Source organism: Rutilus rutilus, assembly GCF_951802725.1.
Source record: "Rutilus rutilus genome assembly, chromosome: 9".
In the NCBI taxonomy this organism is placed as follows: domain Eukaryota; kingdom Metazoa; phylum Chordata; class Actinopteri; order Cypriniformes; family Leuciscidae; genus Rutilus; species Rutilus rutilus.
The window spans coordinates 16,253,447-16,279,251 of NC_140223.1; the positions used below are offsets into that span (position 1 = coordinate 16,253,447).

The window sequence follows — 25,805 nt, forward strand, 5'->3', positions numbered from 1 at the left end:
CTGTTTGATCATGTATGCGGGGTTTAAGCTTTGGTCCATGTTTTTATTTGACTCAGAATAGCTCTGTTAAGACCACCAGAAATCAAAATTTGAGGCCTTGAGTTTGTCTGTTACCTTTGAGAGGTTGCTAGCGTAGCCCCAAACGTTGACATTTAAAGCCCAAAGTATACTTCGGCCGCCCGCGTTCTGCGATTTGAGCACTTGGAGACAAAGTCAACTAGACAGTGCGCACGCGCCGAACGTGTCTTTCTGCGCTCACGGCCGAAGGAGTATACTTTGAAAGGCTTGCGCGCACAACTGTGCGTGAGATGGAGCGGAACGCAGAAAATATGTATACCTGGGCCTTAACATACCATGACCATTTCAAATCATGCTTGTGATGTAACTAAAGCCTACTGGATGATCCCTATGATATGCCCCACCTCTAAACGTCAACACAAGTGATTTTTTAGGGTCTTGAAAATCTATGGCTTATGGGTTTCATCCATGGAGGAAAAGTGCAGGAATCCTTATTTGAATAAAACAAGTATGATCATGCAGTGAATTTTTCCAATCAACAGGGTGGAATGCAGACAAACGGATTCTCGTCATAGTGGTGGACTGTACTAACACTTTCTGATAATTCAATTCACATCCCTTTATCACATTTCCATTTCATAAACATTTTTGAGTGCAGTTACATCCTAAAAATGTGCACAAATGCATATCACAAACAAAACGTCAAAAAAATTCCACATCACATTTCATCAGTTTGACCACGCGCCCTTACTGTCTTTGGCCTGGACCAAAAGCAAACCTTCAGGTGAATTGTCCTTGGGCGCATCTTGCCATTTTCCGTTCCTTTTTGTGGCTCCGTCTCACACGTAGCAGAGGTACAGGTACGTCTTCTCTATCCTCCAGTCTGGGGGCACGTCCTCGGGCTTGTGGGCCTTCATGTGCTTCTGCATGGATGAGAGGCTGGGGCAGTACTCCTGGCAGATGGTGCACTGGTAGGGCGAAGCGCCGTTGTGGGTACGCAGGTGTTTGATCATGGCGGAGTAGTCCCGTGAGCGCTGGTGGCATAGCTTACACTCAAACGGCTTCTCACCTGTGGAGAACAAGTACAGAACGCTTCAAACCACCAATAATGTGTAAATGACAGAAACAGCTGTGTTGATTAAAGTCAGCATGAAATGGGAATCACATTGCATTTTACTTCCATAATGTGATGGATGTCTGGATCTATGAATGTATTCCAGGGTAATTATCATTAAAATATAACAAGACCTTAAACTTACTTCATTTCAGCATTTCTCATTTGCGTTTAGTTTAAAGTCGACATGAAACGGAAGTTGCGATAGTCTTTTATTCCCTATTGTGACTTACACCCGAGTGAAACTGCTTCTCGAACAAGAAAAAATGTAGGGTGGGACTTGATTTTGTCAATGGGGAATTGATTGGATCGTTGTGGTATCCTATTGGTCGATCTCATGTGAGTGACAGCTGGTCCCACCCTTGCGCCAGCAAAAACACGTCATCAGAGAAGAGATGTCGCTGCAAGATTTTTTTTATTTTATTAGATTTAATTATTTTGATAAAAGATTACGAGGGCACTTGAATAAAAAAAAAGAAGGATGTGCACGGATAAATCATTTATAATAAATATGGCAATATTCCATAATAACGGGTCAATTTTGATTTAACTTGAAGTACTAAATAACTAAAACTGAAATAAAATTAAAAATATTACTGAAACTTTCAAATTAAATGGCAGATAAAAACTTGTGTGAACAATACTCTTATGACTAGCTTCCTGGCTAGTAAGGTGGAGTTAAGATGCCACCTGGTGTCCAGGACGGGAACAACAGATCTGTGGGTGTGCTGCCTGTCACTGAGCAGAGCAAACAGAGTATTGATCCGCCACTGACAGCAAGGGTAAATGTCAGTGATTCTCCGGCTGGTTGTGTGAAGGAGCAGTGGCCTTTCAGCTGAGAGTTTCTGCTCTTGTTATCTTCACCTGTCCAGTCTCGTGTCTGCAGCCCCGCTTGACACAAAGACAGCAATTATTTGACGGGCCTCCTGATAGGTTAGCTTTAGCAGCTTTCTTATTGAGGGCCAGAGAGCAACAGCAATCAGCCTGTAATTCCAGCTCAGCTGAAAGATTTAATATGCCACCATAGTGAGACCATGACCGAACAAAATAGATACAAGGAATTTAATCTAGTGTGGACCCGAAAATGTCAAGATCTGAATTCTTCAGCGTAAAACTGGGGCCTTAAAATGTAATACAATTCATTTATCATTTTACAAAGCTGTTGTCTTGTTTTATTATATCATATTTGCTTGAAGGCACCACGCTGGGTCAAATATCTCCAACTGCAAAGCATGCTGGAAGAGCAGGTCAGTGTGTTCCCAGTGTGTGACTATTAACCTGTGAGCTTCTATGGCTTTTGAAATCACTTGTAAAGTGAAGCAGTCATCAGCTGGACCGCAGGGCTGGGAAGATGAGGTGAATTGCTCTAAAACCTTTGGAATGAAAGTGTCTGACCTGTGTGGACACGGTAGTGGGTCTCCAGCTGGTGCTTCAGGCTGAACCTCTTTCCGCAGCCGTTACATTCATAAGGCTTCTCTCCGGTGTGGATGCGCTTGTGACCCTTCAGCGTGCTCTCGTCACGGAAGCAGCTCCCGCAGAACTCGCACTCGAACGGGTGGTCACCTGTCGTGCAGAGAGAAAATGATTAAGTCTTTCACCTGTTTTAATTAAGGGACGTGGCTTTTAAAAAAAATCATTTTACACATTTTTTTCATGGTTTCTAGCACCGCTTTTCAGCAGTGCTGCAGGGAATAAATAACACATAAAACACGAGACCAGTGTAGTGTTATGACTCTAATGACTAATGAGGCAGATCTTTTTAGTGAATCAAAGCCTTAGGCTGTGTCCGAAATCTGCATACTCTCTTGAGTGGGTACCTATTACTTCAAGACCGTTCAAAATGTATGTTCTATATAGTATGTATGTGTGTAGTATGAATGCCATCAGTTACATCGCTTCACTGGCATTCACAAATCCTCTATCCGTGGCCTCATGGGATAGTAAAGTGTCCATCAAACACACGCACAGAATCTCGACACGAAGAGGTTGGATCCGCAAAGTGCATTAAAATCGTTTACTGCACAGTTAGCCATGGATTATCGCATTTATACCAGGGTAATTTGCCAGAATTGACAACTTAAAGCTGTTATTGATATTTGCAGTGCAATATTTGACCTGAAGGGTAAAATTGACTAAATTGATATTTTCATCAGTTACACCTTATAGATCTAGCATCCCGTTTGCTTTGAATCAGACACAGACATAAAGTAGTGCGGTAAGATTACATTTATTTGAATGGATGAATTATAGCATTTATTTTAATTAATTATAGAGAGAGAGAGAGAGAGATTTGTACCTGTGTCTTTTCATAGTCTCTCTCTCTATTAACATTGAAGCTGTGAGTTTAATTATTTCAAAAAAGCGATGTAACCCCTTCGTTGCTGAGAAATATAATGTAGCGATTCAGTATTATTACTATTATTATTATTAATAGTAAAAGTTGCGGGCAGCGTTGATAAGTTTCTGTGCTCATGAATGTTGACTCGCTGTGTATGTGTATGTGTGCTTCAATAAAAACAGCGCATTGATATAGAACGGTGATTAAACTGACATGGAACTATCTGTGCATTAAATTTTTTTTTTTTTTTTTTTTTAATTTCAGTTATTGTTTTAATAATTTTAGTACTTCAAATTCAACTTATTTTATTTCGGTTATTTATTTCATTTAAGTTTCATTTAAGTTTAAGGTTTTTATATGAAAACTATTTTTTATAATGAATATTACCAACACTGAATTGAATGGGAATCAAATTAAACTGAATCAAATCAAGAGCTTCATATGAACTAGAATTTAATCAAATATCAATACCCGGCCCTATTTGCACATGGTTTCTACGCTGGTTGAAGATGGTCATCAGTTCTTCCAAATTGGTTTAGTCGACAGACAGAGGACTAAGGTTGACCCGTTAGAGCTGGTTAACGATGCTTCAAAACATAGCTTGAACTAGTTGACCACCTTAGGCTAGTACGACCTGGATTTTTCAGTCAATCTATATTAAACAACAAATTTCCTTAGTGATCACAAAGAACTGTTATTTTATAAACAAATTTCCACATGTATTGATGCAGCTTGCAAAGTTATTAATATCGAGTAAGGTGTTGAAAAGCGAATTATCCGGCACATTTCTCCCCGCTGGCTTTTCTAATGTCAGTGATCAGTACGAGTCTGATATGTGGTGATTTCGAACGTCGGCCGATTACTAATTGCTTTCCCGCTCTGACTAACAGCCCCTCATATCATTTCCTCAGACAGCAGCGGCATATAAGGCTCGTAATATTTAATACATTTCAGCCCGGGCGGCGTGGCTTTAAAGTCATCGGCGGCGACCTATGCTCTTCATTATCTCCCTGTCCAAGTGTTAGCCGTGCGCAGGAATAAATTGCATCTCTTGTTATGTTCCGTCATGCTCTGACTTAAACCCTCCTCTTAAGAGACAATGCAGAAATTCCCAGAGCACGTTCTCTAAGCCAATCACGGCCCGCCATTCACATTTAAATACACTTCTGGCTGAGATGAATGGGTTTCTATCTGGGTTGAGAGAAAAAAAAAACAGGCTGGGACAGATGAGATCCCTAGTGAACAGATATGAGATGATAGATAGAGTGGCAGTCTTTATGCATCTGTATCAACTTATCCGATGCACCTTCTGAAAGCCCTTCAGCCTGTCTGTCATTAAAGTTAATTGCCCAGAGGCGGGCAGCAGGCAGGCCAGACTCACAACACCACAGGCATGCTAATGCGCTAACCCCATCTGTGTGTGCATTCTGAACAAGTCACTGGCATCAACTACCCACTGGAGGAAATATCCACAGGTATCAGCTTCAGTGTGTTTCCATGTTTATTGTTGTGCTGACAATGTCATACAAGTTAAATGCGGCGTCAATACACATTAAAGTGTTTTATTGATGCCGGCACGTTTCACTATTGGTGCATAATAAATAAAAAGGAGTGAATTTTACATTCTTTAATATAGCTTTGCCCTGCTTGACAAAATGGCTTGAAAGTCAAGGCCGACCGACCTGAAGAGACTGTCTGTGCCATAAGCAATGTGAGCTTTGTGCTCCGTACCATCAAACACAGCTGTGAACATAGACAGCCGCCACTGTCTGCAAATGGTCTGGCAGTGAAATGGAGAGCGAACAGGAATGGCATATTAATGAGAACAGGCTGCATGTTCAGAATAAAGAGAGGAGCAACTGGAGATGCACGGAGCCCATTGTTTGATTTGCCCCTCGCATTGTAAATACAATGCGGATCATATGAAATATACAGGTGGATGTTGTCAGGTGTCCACCTACCCGTTATGTTGCGGGTGATTTTGCATTTATTGGTTATGATTTTGTTATTGCATCCTAAAAATATGCTACTATACTATATTACTATAAGACAGGATTTATAAAAAGACCAGATGATTTATTCTGGTTAGTGTTGGTGGACCAATATCTCTCGTTCATCAGCAAAAATGCTGGTTAACCAGCATGCTTTTTTTTTTATGACAATGGTTGACCAAGGCAGGCTTGCTGATTTAACTAGTTAGGAGGCCTGGTAGTGACACTACCATAGCATCCAAAACACAACATATACTGGTGACCATGTAGCCTAGTGGGCAATGATGTGAATTCAGACCTCCTATAGACCCCCAAAGGAAAGACTCATTTCTTGGTTGTTTCTTGTAGATACATTAGCATCTAGATACATTAGCATGATTGATTTAATAAAGACGAAATTGAGTCTTAAAAAATGTCCAAGTCAGCTATTAAAAGTCCATAATCCTCCATTTATCCATAATTAAACAAAAAAAACAGAAAGAAAACTGATTTGATTTTGAAGAAGAAAGGATTTAGTGATGTCCTGAGACTACATTTGTTTAATCAAGTGCACCTGAGACCTAGATAAGTCTCCTTAGTTTTGAAAGTGCAACCTTTAAAATAAAATAAAAAAAATCCTCTGAGGTCCAATTTTGTGACCAGCTATTGACCGCTTATCATACCCTTGATATGTGGTATAAAACACAAGAAAATCTGAATTAATTACGCTTAGCACAGTTTATGCACAGTTCTGTATGTTGTTTAAAAATGCTGCAATTCCAGTAAAGAAAAACAGATTTTGCTTGGTGAAATATCTATAGTAGTTGACATTTACTCAGACTCCGTTAGGAGTGTCGAAATGTCCTTTCAGATGTTGTTCTGGAAAAACCATGTACCCGGCGGTCTGTGGCGAGATGGAGCGCATACTTAATGCCTCTTTAAAAAAACAACCTCGCTTCATTTCTGGCCTGTCTTATCAAAAATTTACATGTTGAGTCTAGACATCAACTGTCTCTGACAATCTTACTGGTATTTCAGGTCAGACAGAGAGAGCGAAAGCAAAAGAAAGATGCACTCTTGCAAGCAAATGGAGTAGGTCCATTTTGTGCTCTTTCTGTTCACTGTTAAACCTTACAGATCTGCTCGTTGTCTTGAAGGAAAGAACAGAGATAACTGTATAAATCTGTTTATGGTCTGTTCTAACTAAATTTAATGGATGTTGATTTATATTTACTGAGTTTCTAACTAATGTTTGGAGGAGCATATTTATATCATATATTGCAATCCTACCTGTTGCAATGACAAGAGTTTCTCAACGCTTCTCCCTACCTCATTATAATTCAATTACAATTTTTGTTGTCAATTTCGGGTCATTTGATAATGTAGAATGGTAAAAAAAAATGGAGGATCGAGTTACCCTGAAGGAAACTGTCGAGAGAAAGGGGGATGTGAGGTAGAGTGAGAGACAAAAGGCTGTCAGAAAACAGTCTAAGCCTCAGATGGGCCGCCCACAGACTGTAGGGAGATAAAGTTTTGTTTACAATTTCCATTGCTGGAAGAAGTCACTGGATGATAAAGTTCAATATGTTCAAAAGATAGGTTTGACATACTAGCCATTATTAGAGTAAGTTTTCACTCAGTTTGTTGCATAACGGTCATGATAGCATTGCCTTTAGTGTTAGCATAGACTTTTTTTGTTGTTGCAGAAATTAAGCTGCTTCCTGCCTAGGTGGGTGGTTGGTTCTTGGGCATAAATGTGATAAGATGTACCTGACTCTGTCGATACTCACCTGGCTTGTCTGAGGACAAGTAAGAGGTTTATATAACCTTAGCAAGACTATATGAACATGCTCCTTCTGAACTCTTTTAAAAACTTTGCCACATCTCAGCTAGTGGCCAGCTTGCCCTTTTCTGCATTACACAGAGGTGTGAAGTGATTAATGTGCTTTTAGATGACTCAGATACCGGCGGTGTGAGTGATGTTCAGGTAAAGCTCACCTGTGTGCGAGCGGAGATGGCGTTTGAGCGCCGTGTGGCTCGGGAAAGTGCGTTCACACTCGCTGCAGATGTAGCTGCGCATGCCGGCGTGAATCTCCATGTGCTGCTGCAAAGCCTTCTGGGTCTGGAAACGCTTCCCACACAGAAGACAAAACACTGCCATATCTGAGCCTTAAGAAAAAAGACAAAACGAGAGGGGGTTATGCAGGGAGTAATGCAGAGAATGCAGAATTTGGACTTCATCCATTTTGTAGCTAAGTACAATGTGGCAAAATGAATGAATAAGTCTATATGTTTAGTAATGGATGGGGTAAAAGAGACTTAGACGTATTGCCTTAGTTTCTCTTCTCTCCACAACAGAAACAGTGCTTTCAGTATCTATGGCCAATCAATAATGTATCTTTCAAGTAAAGCTGTCCCTAATTTAAAATCTTTGTGAATGCCCAGTGGTGGGTTCGTGAACAGCAGGCTGGGATTGACTTCTCACTCAATCAATCAGCATTTACGAAAGAGCTCAGAGTAAAAAAAACAAAAAAACATTAGTGCTTCAGACACATAAAAATGAACCTCTACACTTCACTGACAGCTCGTCTGTAATGCGAGTTTTGTGTAAATGTACTCAGACAAGTTGCCCGATGTCTGCTATTTCCATTCTTTAAAAGTTTAAGGGCCGACATTGATTACGAAGGGCCATTTAGGGGCCGGGAGTGGATATTCACCCATGAAAACTTTTTTGTCTAAGGTCAAAGATCTAAAAGTAAAAAGTTTTTAAACAAAGAGGAAATATATATATATATATATATTTTTTTTTATGTTTAAGAACCATTTAGGTAATCAAATCAAATCAAATGTAATGTCCTTGATCAGGAATAAAATAAAATAAATGGTATTATTACAAATATTTATTAAGATTTAAGATTTTTTTAAATTCATGAACATTTTTCAGGTCACTTGTCCTCTCAGACTGTTATGCTGAAAACAAAAGTTCTTTTGGAAGCCACTGTAGCTCCGAGGCTCACAAAAAAAGCAGAAGAAAAACATTCAAGGCAAATCTCGCTGTGAATGTTGCAGAAACACAAATGATGACACATTCTTGAGCTTCATTATATCAGACACATAACAGATATTTGTGCTGTCAGCCCTTTTCATAAAAAGATAGGGAAAAAAAACGAGGCAATCCAGCACAGGCATAAATATACGAGGTGACTGTGGTAAAGAAAAAGAAAGCACGAGGGGAAGAGAGAGAGGGAGCTTAGCTTCACTACTGTTTAATGTCTTTAGGAATAATTTACCTCTACAACTCCAACTATTTATACCATCACTCAGTTCCACTGAGAGCATCCCCTGCTTCTATTTTTCCTCATTCTTCTCTCCTTCTGTCTCCCTCGTTCGTCTGTGTCTAGCTCCCAGCAGAGCTTTAATGGTTCTGAAGTGGCTGACAGAGTAGCTTAAGCCGAGTGAATAGGGCTGTTAATGGAGCCAGCTCCTCTCTCAGAGTGAGTGTCAGAGACTCGGCTCTCCTCAGCAGCTGCTGTTAGTGGCGCTCCAGAGCTGCCCATTACCCACAGTACACCTCACTGAGGCATACAACAGCAGAAAGAGGTGTGTCACCAGCTACTCCTGCAAAAAATGTGTTTCCTAACACAAAGGGCAAAATATAGAATTTAAGAATTTATATTCAGTTGGAATATGAATTGCAATGCTCACAAGCTACAAGGTACTGAATTGGAATCTGCATTGGAATTATTTGATGAATTCCAATTAAAACAATCATAAAGTCACAACAGAAGTAAAATATTGGATATCATTTTCTGTTCATCAAAGAATCTTGAAAAAAATCTATCACGGTTTCCACAATAAAATTTAGCAGCACAACTGTGTTCAACACTGATAATTATAAGATATATTTTCGAGCTGCAAATCAGCATATTAATGATTTCTGAAGGATCGTGTGACAATGACGACTAGAGTAATTATGCTGAAAATGTAACTTTACCATCACAGGAATAAATTACAGTTAAACATATATTCAAATATTAAACAGCTCTTTTAAAGCAGCACTCAGTAGCTTCAGGATTTCTTCGCTGTATTCTCGCTTTTTGCTCGCAGGTTTCTCTCTAGAGCTCTCCCCACAGCTTCGGAATAGATATTTGACAACACTGTTGTAAAAACTCGTTGGTGATTCTCAGACACCAGAGGCTAGTAGATCAACGACATCAAAGCAGATGGGACATTCTTTAAAACGTCTTCTTCATTCGGGTTCGGACAGCGTGAGGGAGCGCAATAATGACAGCATTTTAGCAGATTTCTTTTGGCCGTAAAGCAGTTGTTTACATCGCGAGACCTGTTATCACGCGAGACTTCCTGACGCGGCGGCCGGCGACCCGCCGGCTCAAAGTTGCAAGTGCGTATTTTCCGCTCACGGGCACCAGGGGGGTGCGAAACGACCACCATTCAACCCGAAATAAGTAATATAACCATTCCAATGACTCCGAAGCTGTTCAGTTAAGGTAAAAAAGTTACTTAGTTCACCTTTAAATTGTAATAATATTTTACAATATTACTGTTTGTTTCTGTATTTTGATCAAATAAATGCAGCTTTTGTGAGACACCTCTTTAAATAATAATAATAATCAAGTATTCCAGAATTCAGTCTGGGTAATAATTCATGAAACTATTTTTATATCTCTGTCTTAGTATTTTTAAATCAAAAACATAAGCTTAGTAAAACATAAGACAAATATGTTGAATGCTATCACATGACACACGGGCTATCATCAGAGATGAAGAAGGGATGGAATAGAGAGGAAAAGTTGAATTTGGGTGGTTTGGCTCATTGTATGGTATGCATAAGTGGGGTCAAAGATCAGGAGCGCAAGAGGCAGATGTGGGAATAATTAATAAATATGAATAAGAAAACAAAAATATCACTGAACACAGTAAAATAATCTCCAGAAGGGATTGAGTTAAGATGCTTTTTAAATAAATAAAATGTTTGTTTGGATGTAAATCATATCACAAACAGTGAAAACATGTTTAATTTTGTTTGCCATGATGATAGGGTGTTCTGGATGGTTGTCAGGGTGTTGCTAGGTGGTTATTCTTTGGCCAGTCACCAAGCTTCTATGATATTTTGGTCCATAGACAAGGTTCAGATCACTCTTTCACGTAACTCTATGGAAATGTTGCCAGTTTGCTGAAAAATGAATTCAAATGCTCCAAGATGAGTTTGTTTAAAGGTTGTATCAGTGATTTCAGGCCCAAATTTTTCTAAAATCTTTCCTAACGATCCGCTAGCTGCCCGCCCCATAAGCATGCCGTCAAAAAAACGCGTCTCTGTAGGCAGCCTAGGCTCTGAGATCTGCACACAAAAACAATTGGTTTCACCAACCACTCAAAACCAAAACAAATAGTGTTCCAACCAATCACCGACAGGGGGAGGGTGTTGTGAGGTTTTGTGCTCGTGCACGGCTGCACGCGAAGTTGGAGCTGAAGAAGAAGCTGGCTCAAAACCTCACAACACCCTCCCCCTGTCGGTGATTGGTTGGAACACTATTTGTTTTGGTTTTGAGTGGTTGGTGAAACCAATTGTTTTTATGTGCAGATCTCAGAGCTTAGGCTGCCTACAGAGACGCGTTTTTTTGACGGCATGCTTATGGGGCGGGCAGCTAGCGGATCGTTAGGAAAGATTAGATGAATGTGATAAAAAAATTTGGGCCTGAAATCACTGATACAACCTTTAATACTTAGGGTTAACCTTAAACATGAACAATTGTAATGGTGATGGCAAGCAAACACCAATAATGAAAGAAAAACTCGAGCAAACCATCTATTAATCATTTGGTTTAGACATGGAGCTTTTTTCTGTGGTGTCTAGGATATTCCTTTAGCCCTACTTATATAGAATTAATGAAGATACACTCTCTTGAAGATTACACATTAATCATAAAGCACGCTTTAAAAATTCATACGCAGTACCGGGTCATATTTCACATGCAGAGCCAGAGCCATCTTCACATCACACCTGCACTTTAATGTCAAAACTTCATTTAAACAGATTAAACGGCGTTATCCAGCGTAGAACATCTTCGCCTCTTAAAACGAAAATACACAAGAAGCCGAGACCGCCTGTTCTGGCCCATATCATTTACAATGGAGAGAGAGGCTGCTTGCATCTCGCCGATTCGTACAAATCCCCTTTAATCAGATATGAGAGGAACAGAGACGAGGAGCGCGGGGGGAGGACGAGCATTAGTAAACACGAGGCTGTTCGGTGCCTTCATTGGCATTCGAGTGGGGTTAGAGTGCTGCATTTAAAATGCTGCCTGATGAGGACTACAAAATCAAACCATTTGTTACCACTATTGAGGAGCCTGCAGGCAACAGGCAATTAAATTGGAATTAGCGCAGGGAGATCAGATACAGATGATTCACACACAGAGAGGGGGGAGCTGTCAAAGCCGGAGTTTCATTTCGTTTGGAGGGGACAAATACTTCAAGAGTAAATACATTTATCCCTCTGGCTTGCAAGCTCACCAGCCGCAGCGAATATAACTCTGCCATGATTCTGAACTGAAGGCAATTTACTAACATGGATTGCAAATACAAGAAACAAACATGCATCTCAAGAACAGGATAAACACATCATCCTTGGAATGACTCTGTTGGCTCCAAATGAACGCTGCAGTGTAGCATTTTTACGCCAAATGCAAAAATAATGTCCCCTCTCTGGCACAGTTCGGCCTAAGCCAGTCTAGTATTCCTGGTATTGGCATTCCCATCATTTCAATGGCAGTTGCTATACAGATTTCTGACGTCTTTACTTCATGGACACTCATTGACAGATGACTCTATATTAGAACCCCTTACAACAGATGGGGGAAAACAAGTATATATGTATGTATATATATATACATATATGTATGTATATGTATATACATATATATGTATATGTATACAGTACTGTGCAAAAGTCTTAGGCATGTTAATGGTTTTAAGTCAGTTATTTATATCTTTTGCTGTAGTGTGTCAGTAGGAAATATCAGTTTACATTTCCAAACATTCTTTTTGCCATTAACTGTAATAATCCAGTGAGATTTGTGTACGCATAAGGAGTCTGACAACAGCCGGTATGATCTGATCTCACCACCATCGAGTCCGTCTGTGATTACATGAAGAAACAGAAAAAACTGAGACAAACTAAATCCAGAAGAACTGCGGGAACGTCTCCGAGATGCTTGAAGAAATAATAATAATGTAATTTATTCCTGTGATGTCAGAGCTGAATTTTCAGCATCAATTCTCCAGTCTTTAGTGTCACATGATCTTTCAGAAATCATTCTAATATGCTGATTTCATGCTTAAGAAACATTTCTTCTTATTATCAATGTTGAAAACAGTTGTGCTGCTTAATATTTTTGTTGAGTTCGTGATGCATTTTTTTCAGGATTATTTGATGAATTACAGAAAAGTTCAAAAGATTTTAATTTAATAGATTTTTTGCAACATGTGTCTAAAGAATGTCTTCTTTACTGTCTCTTTCAATTAATTAAATGCATTCTTGCTAAACAAAATAATTAATTTCTAATTTTTTACTGGCCTCAAACATTTGAATGGTAGCATATGTAATATCTAATAATTCAGCTTACAATGCTACGTGTCAAGCCGTAACTCTTGCCATTTCTGGGCTGTCATGTAAAAAGTAATTAAAAAATAAATCAGGTTTAAAATATATAGAAATTATGGCAGAAACCTAGAAATCTCCAACACCAATCAGTTTCTAATGTACTTTGCTGTGTGCATCCCGTATTCACTGACCATTCGTCTGTCATTACCATCACACCCCCCCCCCCCCCCACCCCACTTTCTCAAGGATTTCATTTACAAACGACAAACCGCTGACCGCTCGTACTTGTTAATAATCGTTAGGACAGGGAAAAAAGCCCTGTGTGACTCTACAAACAGTTGTGCCTAAAGCCCCTCACTGGAATGCATTGTACCTACTGGTATAATTTATTCGGCAGGCCATCTGGACAGTGAGGGGACAATCAGGCTTAGAGTATGAATGACCCGCTCTATTGTTTTCACGTCCACAGGTCCACCTCTTACTCGGCTAATCTGTGTGACTCTGGCTTTTAAAGCACACTGCTGCTGAGGTGGCTTTTCCACAGCACAAAAGACTCTCAGCGGTCCCTCATTAAGACACGACCGCCGGATTGTGTCTTACCTTTTTCTGCTGTCAGAGGTGCCTGGTTAATCATTAAAGAGTTGAATCGCACACAATTACTGGACAATTAATAAATAGCTGCAGGAAAACGATCTGAATATTGACGAGAGAGAATTGCATGGAACATGCATGGGAATACTTGCAGGACCACATTACAGTTCACTCTGCCTGAATGGGAATTTCCTTCACATGTGTTTTATCATCAATAAAGTTGAATGAATGAATGAAAGTTGCAAAATCTTGAATGTGTGTGTGATTCAGCGAATGGAGTTAAATTGAAGAGGTTTGAGAAAGAGAAAGAAAACAAAAACAGGTGGTATAGGGAACTATATAAACATACAAAGAAACAATCATAACCTTGTTTAATGTAAAGGTGAAAGAACCTCCTAAAATCCATTACAGAGGTAAAGGTCTCTGAAGGTCTCTCAGACAGAGAAATGCATTTGTATAGAGAGAGAGAGAGAAAGAGAGAAGTGTACAGCACTATAGAATGCCAGTATTCATTCAGAACAAGCCTCTCCTTTTACAACACTTAATGATGGTCAGAGCACAGAAAAAGGTGCTGGCAGGAGGAACTGAACATCTTGGTTTATACACTTTGAAAGAAGGGTGATCAATGTAGGCCTCAACTCTAAGGATCTTTTCAGCTGGATGATCCTGGTTTAGTTTTTTTTACTTGCCCTGCCAACAATTCACTGGCTTTACAACAAAAATTACACTTACATTTTTATAAAATAACAACACATTATAGAAACAAATGCACTGTAAGAATGTCAGGGCGAGTGACAGACGCATCGACTGTCTTGAAACTCTCTCACACTGGCCCAGGCTGAAATGTATGAAAACAACAAGCTAAAAATGCATTTATTTGTTTTGTATGATGGCATATTTATTAAGGAATGCTTCTCTGTTTTGTTTAAGAGGTGGCATTTGTTACGTGTCACGGACCCAAGGCCAGCAGGGGGCGCACTCTGTAACAACAACTCATGACGCAGAAGGAATCCTCAAATGACCCCATCCCACAGCACGGTTCACATACATAAACCCGTAGCTGTGAGTCACGCTTCTGTCTGAACCATCTTAATGAGCAGCATTAATACATTTTTACAACTGACCTCATTACTGTTTCTGTCTAATGAGAATCAAGAATGCTTTATATTGCTCTCCACATTAAGACAGAATTTAATGATATTACAGGATGACTTAGATACTGCATTTTAACACTATGGCTAATTAAAGAAGTACATCAAATATAAAACTACTGGAGTGGATAATGCAGCCTATTAAACTACAGAGGAGTGTACAAAAGGCCATATGTATTTGTCTTTTATCAGTCTAAAAATCAATACACCTCAAAGCTGATGTATTGACACAACCGACTGTTTCTCACCCCTAATTTGATCGTCCTGCCAATTAAGCCTCGTTTTAAAAGTTGCATGAGATCGTTTCAGAGAACGGTAGAAAATTAATTCCTAATTGACAAGCTGCCTCCCCCATTTTTCCCAGGCTGAAGAGGGACGGCAGCTGAAGGGAAACTCTTCTCCGGCCCCTCACTGTACAATAGAGAGTGGATTTGCCTTTCACACTGGTCAGTTGACCCCTTGACATCCGATGACTACAAAGTTCTGAATTAGAATAAAGGCCAGAGACTTAATCCAATTCCCACAGTGCTAGTAAGCAGAGAGCGAGAACACCCAACTTTTCTTGGAATCAGGAGCAGGTTTGTGTAACATTCTAGGAAGAGGAAGGAATTTAAAACTCTGCTATCGGAAAAATTCAGTCCTCAAATACAATTCCAAGAGAAACGGCGTGTTGAATGTATGAAATGACACTGATGAAACTAATTCTGAAAATCACATTCCATATCAAGACAACAACACATTGGCGGATCTTGTGAAACCTTTTAAAGGCATGGACAGTATTTCAAGTCACAGTTTGCAATCCTTTCATGACAATTAAGTGACATGTGACTCCAAATTGTCAACACAGAAATGTAACGGAAAGATTCTTATTACTGTAATGCAAAATGTACTTAATTTTATAATTATTATGCATATATCGGCCCCTAATTTAAGTAGTATCAAACACTGCATTATTATTACAGTATAGCATTAGTAATAGTAAAAGTAATAATAATACTTATTAAATTTATAATATTAGTACTAACGTTTATATTATTTATAACAATAATAATAACTATAATAATAATTTTTACTTTTTTAATATAAAATAAATTGTATACATAAATCATGGTAATATTTGTTTACTGCCTAAATCTAATGAGAATAATGGGAATTAAATGAAGACTTTTTACACAGAAATAATCTATTTTAGTCTAATGTGACCTGGATATTTCCTTGACAGAACAAAAAGGATGGGTTATTTCATGAAGGCACATGACAAAAAGTGCATTCTTTTCTAAGTCAGTGAATAGAAAGCATCTTCACAGCAATGTTTGCTAAAAAAGGCCACTGTGAGAAGGAGATGTAAACATGACAGTTATGCAAACAGGCACAACAAATACATCTAATCTCTTTATCTCAGAACAAACTGGGTAGATTCACCTGTTCTGGGCTAATTCAGTGAACAGTAGGTTCTTTCTGATAAAGACACAGAGACATATTGTGAAATCCTGTTTCTTTTGTGGCCATTAGGAAGGAGTCTGGTTGGTTTTTGAGAGTGAGACAAATAACAGACAATATCAGAGTGAAAAGGGTTGAATCTCAGGTATCTATATCAACATGTATCAGTGAAATATTAATTGAAATGAGACTTAATCACGCAAAAATCAAATACCCACGTCTCCAAGCAACTAGAAGAGAGTTGAAGTGTTTCAGGATAATCCCAGCATTCACAAACAAGTCACTTCTTTATGTTTTCCCACCCCTCAGTCTATCCAAAAAAATTCCCACACTGAGATTCAGCCTATTTACATTGTAAACGACACAAAAAGACAGCAATTTATTTAATTCAGCTCTTCTTAAAGGTCTCTGCAAACATCTCCAGAATCTAATTACATACTAACTACTTCATCTACTAGCACTAACTTTTGAATAGAGACACAGCCGATATAGAAATCCTGCTGCTCTGACTCTCTCGGCTTGTGGAATCTCACGGAGAGAGGAATCACAGCCGGAGCGGTGCACGTGAATATGTGCTTTTCCAAACAATGAGCGACTTAGGAAAAAACTGTGGACACCCCGTGATGCCAGTAGCATTTCATTCTGCCTCCTGACGGGCAGAAAGAACTTCATCTCCTTTCATTGAAGTTATAGGACAATAGGAATTAGTCACTGTGTGATGAAGAGGCATGCTGGGAAATCTGCAGCACCACTGAGACAATCAGTCTTATCTGAGCCGGTGGGGGGTGCAACCTGTTTAGCTGGTCACCGTGATTTTGCCAAGTAAGACATGCTCCTGTCCTGGGTCAACATATTTTGTTGTTCCTGGAACAACATTACTGTCTGAAAATGTAGTCCTAACCCTATCTCTACCCCTAAACCTAACCCAACCCATAAAATTTCCCTAAAATCATAGGGAAATGAAATGGGAATAACACTGATGTAGAAGCACCTAACCCTGGTTGTAAGCCTAAATTTGACATGAACTGTAAACTTTTCTCTCAAATATGATTGGTTGATTGGAATGTTGTTCCAGGATCAACAAAGATATTGATCCAGGAACATGTTGAACTTCACCTGTTTGGTTACAGCCGGGTCATGGTAGAAAGAAGGTGGTCTGTATCAATGAAAATACCATCAATATTAGCACAAAATCTGGGGTTTTACTAAGGCCACATAAAAACGTGACAACTTTAGCGTCGTTTTGGTGTCTCACGGCACTAAACAAGAAAGAAAGATGCCTTGGATATTTAAATTGTTTGGTCTTAGATATTTTTACGGAACTGTTGAGTCAGTAAGTCAGAGAACTCAAGAACTGAATCAGTCTGATTAACAAACAAATCATTCAGGTTTTTTGAAATATATCAACTGATTCATTGAAAAGATTCAACTCAGAAGAATGATTTGACAAATGACAAAAACATTTTAGACAATAATCTATCACAAATGACAGAGGCCCGCACATATATATTATGTGAAAAATATATTTATGGTGGTCACAAATTAAGAATTCGTTCCCTCATTTTAGGTAAATCGTGGCCATGTTGAAGTGATTTGTTCCCAAATCAATAAATTGAGGGAATAAATTAAGTCGTTATTATTCAATCAAATTCCTCATTCGTGGCCACAATATCTTGCTTTTTCTCCTCAGATGTCGTGCTGCTTTCAGACTGCTTTGATTCTTGTGTTCTCGGACTCAGTGATTCACTCACCAACTCAACGGTGGGGAAGATTTTCAGTGAATTACAAATTAATTTCTTATCTTCCCACAAAGCTACCATATGACTTCAGAAGAGTTGGAACAGAATTTAACGCTTTTGTGCCCTATGTGAAGGTTAAAAGCTCCAGTCTCCATTGATTTTCATTACTTGGAAAAGAGCTACCAGGATATTCTTCAAAAATTCACATTTCATATTTTTCGAAAGAAAGAAGGTCATTTGTGTTTGAAACGAGCCGTGGTGTGCACGTGTCCGAGGAGAAAACACGCGTTATCATATGGAGCCGCTGTAAACGATTCCTTTAAAATGTATCAGAGGCACATGAGCTCAAAAGTATTTGACTAAATATAACCCAGTCATTCCAGATTGCTCTGTGGGGATGGCTTTGACACATCAACTATACCTCAGATGACCCCTGAAATTCAATCGGCTGCAAAGTGAGAGACAGACGGGCCAATCTAGCAAAGTAAGGAACGGTCTGCTTAATAATTAACGCAACAAGAGATACATTGCTCTTGTTTAACCACTGTTTATTCTGTGGGCCAGATCGCTGAAGTCACAACGTGTTCCCGGTGAGTAATTCTCAGTGTGCCCTCGCCCTCACTGTAGATGCAAGTCACTTCCTGTGCAGCGAGATGAGCGTGATGGAAGAGTTTTAGGAAATCTGACGTCATAAGCACATAAGACAGATGGACGAGCGGTCGCCCCTTAGGCCAAAATCGTTTAAAGGCAAATCGCTTCTATTCCGGTCTCAAATAAAACCCCTTTAATAACATTTTTATTTCTGCTCTGCGAAGGATGCGATAAAGCGCTTCTCCGTCGGGAGGGGGAGAAGAGGAAAAGAAAGCTGTGATGTGCTGGCCTGCTTTTCCAGCCTGCCCGCCAGTGTATCGGTCCAGAGACACAAGTGAGTTTTATTTTAGGAGGCTTTTAAGTAGGTCAGCTCTCTAGTAGGTCTCGTCTATGACAGCACAGCGGCTGAGTGTAAACAACAGCACATGATGTTGTTTGTCTCTCGCTCTGTCCTGGCACCAAATGCCACCAGCTTCCCCCCTTCAGCCGGCCCCTGTCCCACGGGTCTCACACAATCCTCTTTTCCATTTGCAACCCTAAAAACCTCAAAGAAGCAGACCGTTCACCTCTGACATTCTCACATATGCTGGCATTTGAGGACAAATGTCCTGCTTAAAGGCTGAGTCAGAATTAACACTCAAATGCATGTAAAAACAGGCTATTAAAAATAATGTTACTCACCAGTTGGCTTCTTTGTGCAAAGAGGAACTGACAAGAGTGATTCAAATCAAAGACATACAAACAAGCTCATAAAAAAAAAACTAGGGATGCACAATATATCAGTACTATAAAGATTGTCCGCAGATGTAAGAGATTATTTTTATTTATTGTATTGTGCTATTTTCACCTTTAAATTACATGTAGCTGTAATCTAACAAGCAAAGTTAATCCATAATTTAAGGACAGCATTAAATATCAAAATAAATATCCATTTTTATGCTGAAGATTACATTTTTTATGTATTAATAAAATAGTATAAAATGTTAATATTGGAAACTTAGTATTTATTGGCAATAAAATATATTTTTTAAAAGAATGAAAATGATCAGTATTAACTCCCCATTCATTTATTTATTACATTAGTGGTTATAATTAACCATTATACGTTTTTAGATGTTCGTTTTTTAAATTTTCTTCAGAACTCCATGTGGCAATACATACTAGAAAAATATGGAATATTCCTCGTACTGTGCCATCAAAACAAAATATAAGGGAAAGAAATGGACACAACAGAATGCAGGGATCTAGAGACACATTTTCACTTCACAACTGAACTACTTTTAATCATGTTATTGATTTGATTAAAAAATTCAAAAATGACTGACAGCCCTAAATATTTAAAGTTATTTTTTTTTTTGGAGAGGACAGTCAAAGGGAGAGAGGAAATGATAGGGGAGGAGAGAGGAGCAAAGGACCACGAGTCGGGACGCAAACTTTTTAGAGCGCTGCCCACAAGGAAAACAGTTTCATGGCCAGTAAAAAAACACTTCTGGTTGGTCTTAATGCATTGAAAAGAAATAGCTGCTTCAAATGTTAACAAGGTCCTAGTTTTTCTTTACAGTTTGGATCTTAATATAGGAAGGCTATCTTGGCTCCATGGCGTATTTAAAATTTTAAATGTTAAATTCTAGCTTGTTTAAATCCAGAAAATGTATGCAGGTGATGAAAATATCTCTCACTTCAGTGAGTGGTGGCTGGTGCCCAACAGTAAAAAGGTTTTTTAAAATGGATGAGCTATGTCCTCCCCTCCTCTTGACTAAATGTGCTGCCAAACTGAAACAGAGAGCGGGATGTTTACAAGTTTGGGAGAGAAGGTATAAAATTCTGGGCATCATTAACACCACCTCTATGTCGACATGCATTAATAATTTATACAGTGTGTGCCACAGCGAGTTACAGTTACATGCCAACGTTTTAGAGAAGGTTATCGTCTTTCTCCCTGTGGAACACAGGCGACAGATATTGCACCCTCATTGTAGTAGCATCGATGTACACTACTGTAAAAAATAATAGAAACATACTGATTCTGATCCATCAGAAATTCTGAGATTTTATGAGCTGGCTGCCATGGAAACGTTTAGCACCTCAAATCCACGCAGATGACAAAAGTATGGCACCTTGTTTTAATTAGGACTCAACCTTTATATAGACTCAACATGTGGATCATTAGCCCCATGAAACGCTTTTATACCCAGAGAGCAAATTAATTAGTGCAGTCTGGAATACCTGTGACAGACTGTATCCTCGGATGGCAGTCTGATATGCCAATAAGTAACAAAAGTACAGGTAGAAATTATGGTTATACAAGGTATAGAGATTGCTGTTATTGGACTAAAGGCCCCCCGAAAGTGTTTGGACTCTTACGGCGCTGATATAGGCTCTGACGCCGCCTACGCTGTTGGGAGCAGCGTTTAAATGAATGTGTAAATATGCGATGCACGCTTTCCTCTCAATAACAAAATAAGCACAACAAAAATGACAGCATCATTGTCATGTCACGTTTACTTATATTGCACTTTATACATTAGATTGCTTTAAAGCAAGCCGCTTCGCAGTATTACATAAAAAGAAAGTGTCAGTACCTCTTTCAAAAAGAAACTTCAGTTTCTACCATAAAGCAGCTCTCTCCAGTGTGTCTGAACTCCATGGACCACACAGAAGAATTGATTAAAGAGGGCGGAGCCTCAGAGCCACACCGACCTATTACGTAATCGCCATGGACCAATGTTAGTTCGAAGGCATTTAACAGCCAGAGCGAACTTTTCCGGAAAGTTCACTGCTTCAAACTCCTGAAACAAACTTCATTTCGGCCTGATTTTGTTCGAAATGACGTCACACCAATTCGGTCTTCGATTTAGCTTGAAGTGGGTAAAAACAAATGATGTTATAATGTTTCTCAGAACTAATTACATTACAGTATGGCTTTTTTATCATTTAAAATCTAATCAACTTCTTTTTTTCTTTTTTTAATGTTTTTATTGAAAAGTGTGCTTGAGTTATCTCTGATAAATAAATGCCACTTTTCTGACTTTTTTTGTTATTTAAGCAGTGACATTTAGACATCTTAAATAATGGATTAGTGTTCTTTCTGCGACCGCTGTATATAGATTCAGGGACATTTGTGGCATTTTTTCACTTTTGTTTTATCGATATGAATAGTGCAGTGAGGACAAGAAAAGATGTGGGAATAGGATCAGGAAATGTCACAAGCTGCACTCAAACTGGCATTTCATACGACTATGGCAGTTAAACAACAAAAATGCCACACACACACACAAAATGTATAATTACACATCAGTCACACATTCTAATTGAGTCTAAATAACTTTCTGTGAGGAACAAACTGAAATTTCTGTCGTTGAGCTGTTAGCTTACTCCAGTGAGCTGTTAACTCAAAAACTGCTGTGACTGGATCATTGAGTCAGTGAGCTGAAGTCATGAACGAATCAGTTCAATCAATAAATGAATCATTCAGCCTGATTTGTGGCTCATTCATTCAGTCCAATTGGATCATTGAAACTGGATCAAAAGAACGATTTGTTTAGATGATCCAGTTCTTGAGTTCAGCTCACTGAATCAAAGATCCAGTTGCAATGGTTCTCGAGTTAACAGCTCACTGGAGGGGAAGATGACTTGGATCATTTCTGGCTGTTCCTCACATAAAGCTATCATATTGCTTCTGAAGACTTCGAGTAAGACATGTGAAAAAATAACAGGGTAAAAACAAAGTAAATAATGACAGAATTTTCATTTTCATTAGACTAGTTGTACGCATATGTACTGTACATGCTTCAATGTGTCCTGACAGAGTACACTCAGGTATGCAGCAGCAAAAACAAGTTTACACAATATATCATCCCATGCCAACCCCTATCAGAGCGCACTATTTACCTCACCTAAAATATGATTATTAAAATGTCTTTAGTACAACTGAAACCCAACCTTGCAGTCATCAGATGTCAGTAAATATGAATATTTGACAGGAGGGTGGCAGCTGAGCGCTGGCGGCGTGTTAATGAACGTGCCAGAGCGCCGATGACTCACGGGCTCTGGTAACTCAGTACAGTCGCTCTAATAAATGTATGTGCCATGTTTAGACAAAGTGATGGAGATGGTGAAACATGGCACTACTGCTGTGCCAAAGCGGTGTGCCGCCCTGCCCTGTAACAGCACATATTATTGGCTGAAATTTTAGAGGGCATCGAAACCGTCCCTGCTGAATTATAGAAGACCATTTTTGATAGGGTCATAAACATGATTGCAACTGGTACACGCATGACGCATCTCCACTTTACTGGTGTTTTTTTCCATTGTGGTGAACTAGTGTTATTTAAAGAAGTGGCTTGTGGTTAGATGAGGCAAGAAGGGTCGTACCTGTGTGAGTCTGTCGATGTGCTTCCAGGGCATCTTCCTTGGAAAATTGAGCCCCACACTGATCACATACTAATGCTTTTGGTCCAGCTGAAAGGAAGAAGAATACAATAAAAGTAATCAGTTGGCCAATAGCTTTATTACGGATGGCAACATTACACAGTGTCATTTTAGTTTATATATGTATATTATATATTACATATAATGTGTGTGTGTGTGTCACAACTGACGTGGTAGTTCACAGAATGATGACGATGAAGATTAAATATTAACTTTTGAATGAACACGAAGAGAATACATAGATGAAGGCATATAGCAACGCAACAAACTACTCACATAAGACGAGAAACGACAATGAACTGAATGAGACGGAGTATAAATATAAAGGGAACCTAAATGACAGACAGCTGAACGTTCTTTCCCCATTTATCAATGTATGTGAAATATGAACACATGTTCTTCATAGGAAACTTGAACATGGCAGTAGGGTTGATCAGTTGTATTAAGCTCATGTTTTAAAAAATCAAACCATAAGTTGAACTGAAAAGAAAACAGAAACAATGCCAAAGGCTGAAATTGTGTTATTTCAAAGTACGAGTTGTTTATGACATTAAACATCATTCATCTCCCCCCCACACACATCAACAGAGTAACATACTGCCCCTTGACAGAATCAAAGAGATGTTCTTATCTACAAGGGCTGGCAGCTTTCTCTTGTCTTGTCTTGATAAAAGTCTGTAAACCATAAGCTGAGGCAGAACAGACAGCAACATGTCCTAAAGGATATTAAAACCCTTTGTATCTTCAGACTGATTTATGACATGTACAATGAGTCTCTTCTTACAAACAAAACACTATATCCATTTATTATGTGTTCGCAGAGATAACAGTAATAAATGATAATCATATAATAGTGAGGGTCATATCAGGTTGACGTACCCTCAGGCAGGTACTGCTCGTGTCTTCCTGTAAAAGCAGATGATTTTGATCAACCATCATTTATTTATCAAAGCTAAGGTTGGTTTCTTCAGGGTGAATCTCACAAAGCCTGTCAAGCCAGTTATATTGCATACTCACCCATTAAAAGTTTTGGGTCAAAATTTTTTTTTTTTTTGAAAGAAGCCTCTGCTCATCAATGGTGCTTTTGTTTGATAAAAAATTTAAATAAACCCACTAAAAACAGACATATTGTGAAATATTATTACAAGTTATAGGGACTGTTTTCTATTTGAATATATCTTCAAATTTAATTACATTTTCAGCAGCCATTATTTCAGTTTTCAGTGTGAAAAAAAGAAAGGTTAAAAGAAATTACTTCTGTAATTTAACGTTACATAAATTAATGTTTTGTGTGTGTGTGTGTGTATATATATATGTGTGTATGTGTGTGTGTGTATGTTTGTTTCTAATTATATATATATAATGTATATATATATAATATATATAATAATATATAATGAATAAAATATAATACAAAAATATAAATATAATGTAAATAAATACTCACATTTCCTCACCAATTCTAATTGCTATAATGCATGTTACACTTTTGAATTTGTTTGTAATTTGCATTATTCTCATTATTCAAATCACTGTATTACAAGATTATCTTGTCTCGGCACAATGAAGACCGTGCATCATGTACAGTACTAACATAACTTATACATTAATTTAAATAGTATAATTTTTTTTTTTACATATTACGTTAATGGGAATGAGAATTTTTCACATTAAGATATTGCGAATGGGTGTGGGCTGCTTAATTATCATGAAAATAATGTCAAAATGCAAAAAAATCTTAATGGTCCTAAAAATAGGCGATGCAAAAATCACCCCATTAAGACATCATTAAACATGAATCACCTACACAGATGAAAATACATTTACAAGGTGTATAAATGCACACACACACATACAAAGAAAGAAAAGAATCATTTAACCCAGTTGCAACCACAGATCCTTAATAACTGGACTAAATAACTGTTCTGATGGCCATCAACCGCCTGAGGGAATCCATCTATTATTAGTATTAGATCCACCTGTGGAGCCGCTGGCCCATTATGAAGTAGGCCAGGATGTTTCCATCACTTTAGAAACACTTTCAATAAACCACACACACACTCACCGAACAAGGAGAAATGGACGGCTGACGTTGCTTTTTCTGAACAATTCATGAGGGACAAGACCTCAAAAAGAGAAGTGAACAATGTCTTCCATTCACCACACATGGCTTGGACACAACACAACTATGGGTTCTGCAAGCAGGTTTTCACCATTTCCTCCAGACTTTATATCTCAGACTCACAGGAAAAAAGAAAATAAATCAATAAAATCCAAATGTATAATGACCATTGGCTCATCAAGTATCTATTTTCACTCAACTGGCCCGAAATGGCTTTATTATGACTCATTAAAGCACCCACAAGCTTCATGAAGTCAGCCAGCTAGCACCTAAAATTAGCCTCTCTCCACATACACTTTCTTCTCGTTCCTTCTGGACGACAACCAAAGCCCTTTAAAGTTTAAAAATGCTCTCATTTACAGAATCATTACAAACCACGCTCAAAAATACTTTGATGGTGTGACTCATCAGAGCCAGCGTAAATTGCGCCTGTGAGAACATTTCTGGTGTGCGTGAATTAAAATGCTCTGTGTTTTCAGTTTATTATTGTCTTATTACTGAAGGATAGTAGCTATGCTCTTCAATTCTAGTGAGCTATCTATAGACAGCATTTCAGCACATCTTATTTGTTCTGTTGTGATGCTGACAGGCAAGGTGATTCTCTCATATGTCTCTCCTCGCACATGTTTCCAAACGCTCAGTACACATTTAGAAACCACAAAGCAGATCCCACATT

General features: G+C 38.6%; 1 protein-coding gene across 1 annotated transcript in view; it reads right to left on the reverse strand.

Annotated features, from left to right (window-relative positions):
* Positions 1-56: 56 nt before the first annotated feature.
* Positions 57-25,805, reverse strand: part of zbtb16b (zinc finger and BTB domain containing 16b) — a 49,446-nt gene continuing 23,697 nt past the window's right edge. Inside the window, exons 4-7 of the mRNA XM_084419489.1 lie at positions 22,951-23,037; positions 7,439-7,609; positions 2,528-2,695; positions 57-1,087 (exon numbers count right to left, since the gene is read on the reverse strand). Of these exons, the coding sequence (XP_084275615.1) occupies positions 858-1,087; positions 2,528-2,695; positions 7,439-7,609; positions 22,951-23,037 (656 nt within the window). The 3' untranslated portion in view covers positions 57-857. The remainder of the gene's footprint in view (positions 1,088-2,527; positions 2,696-7,438; positions 7,610-22,950; positions 23,038-25,805) is intronic.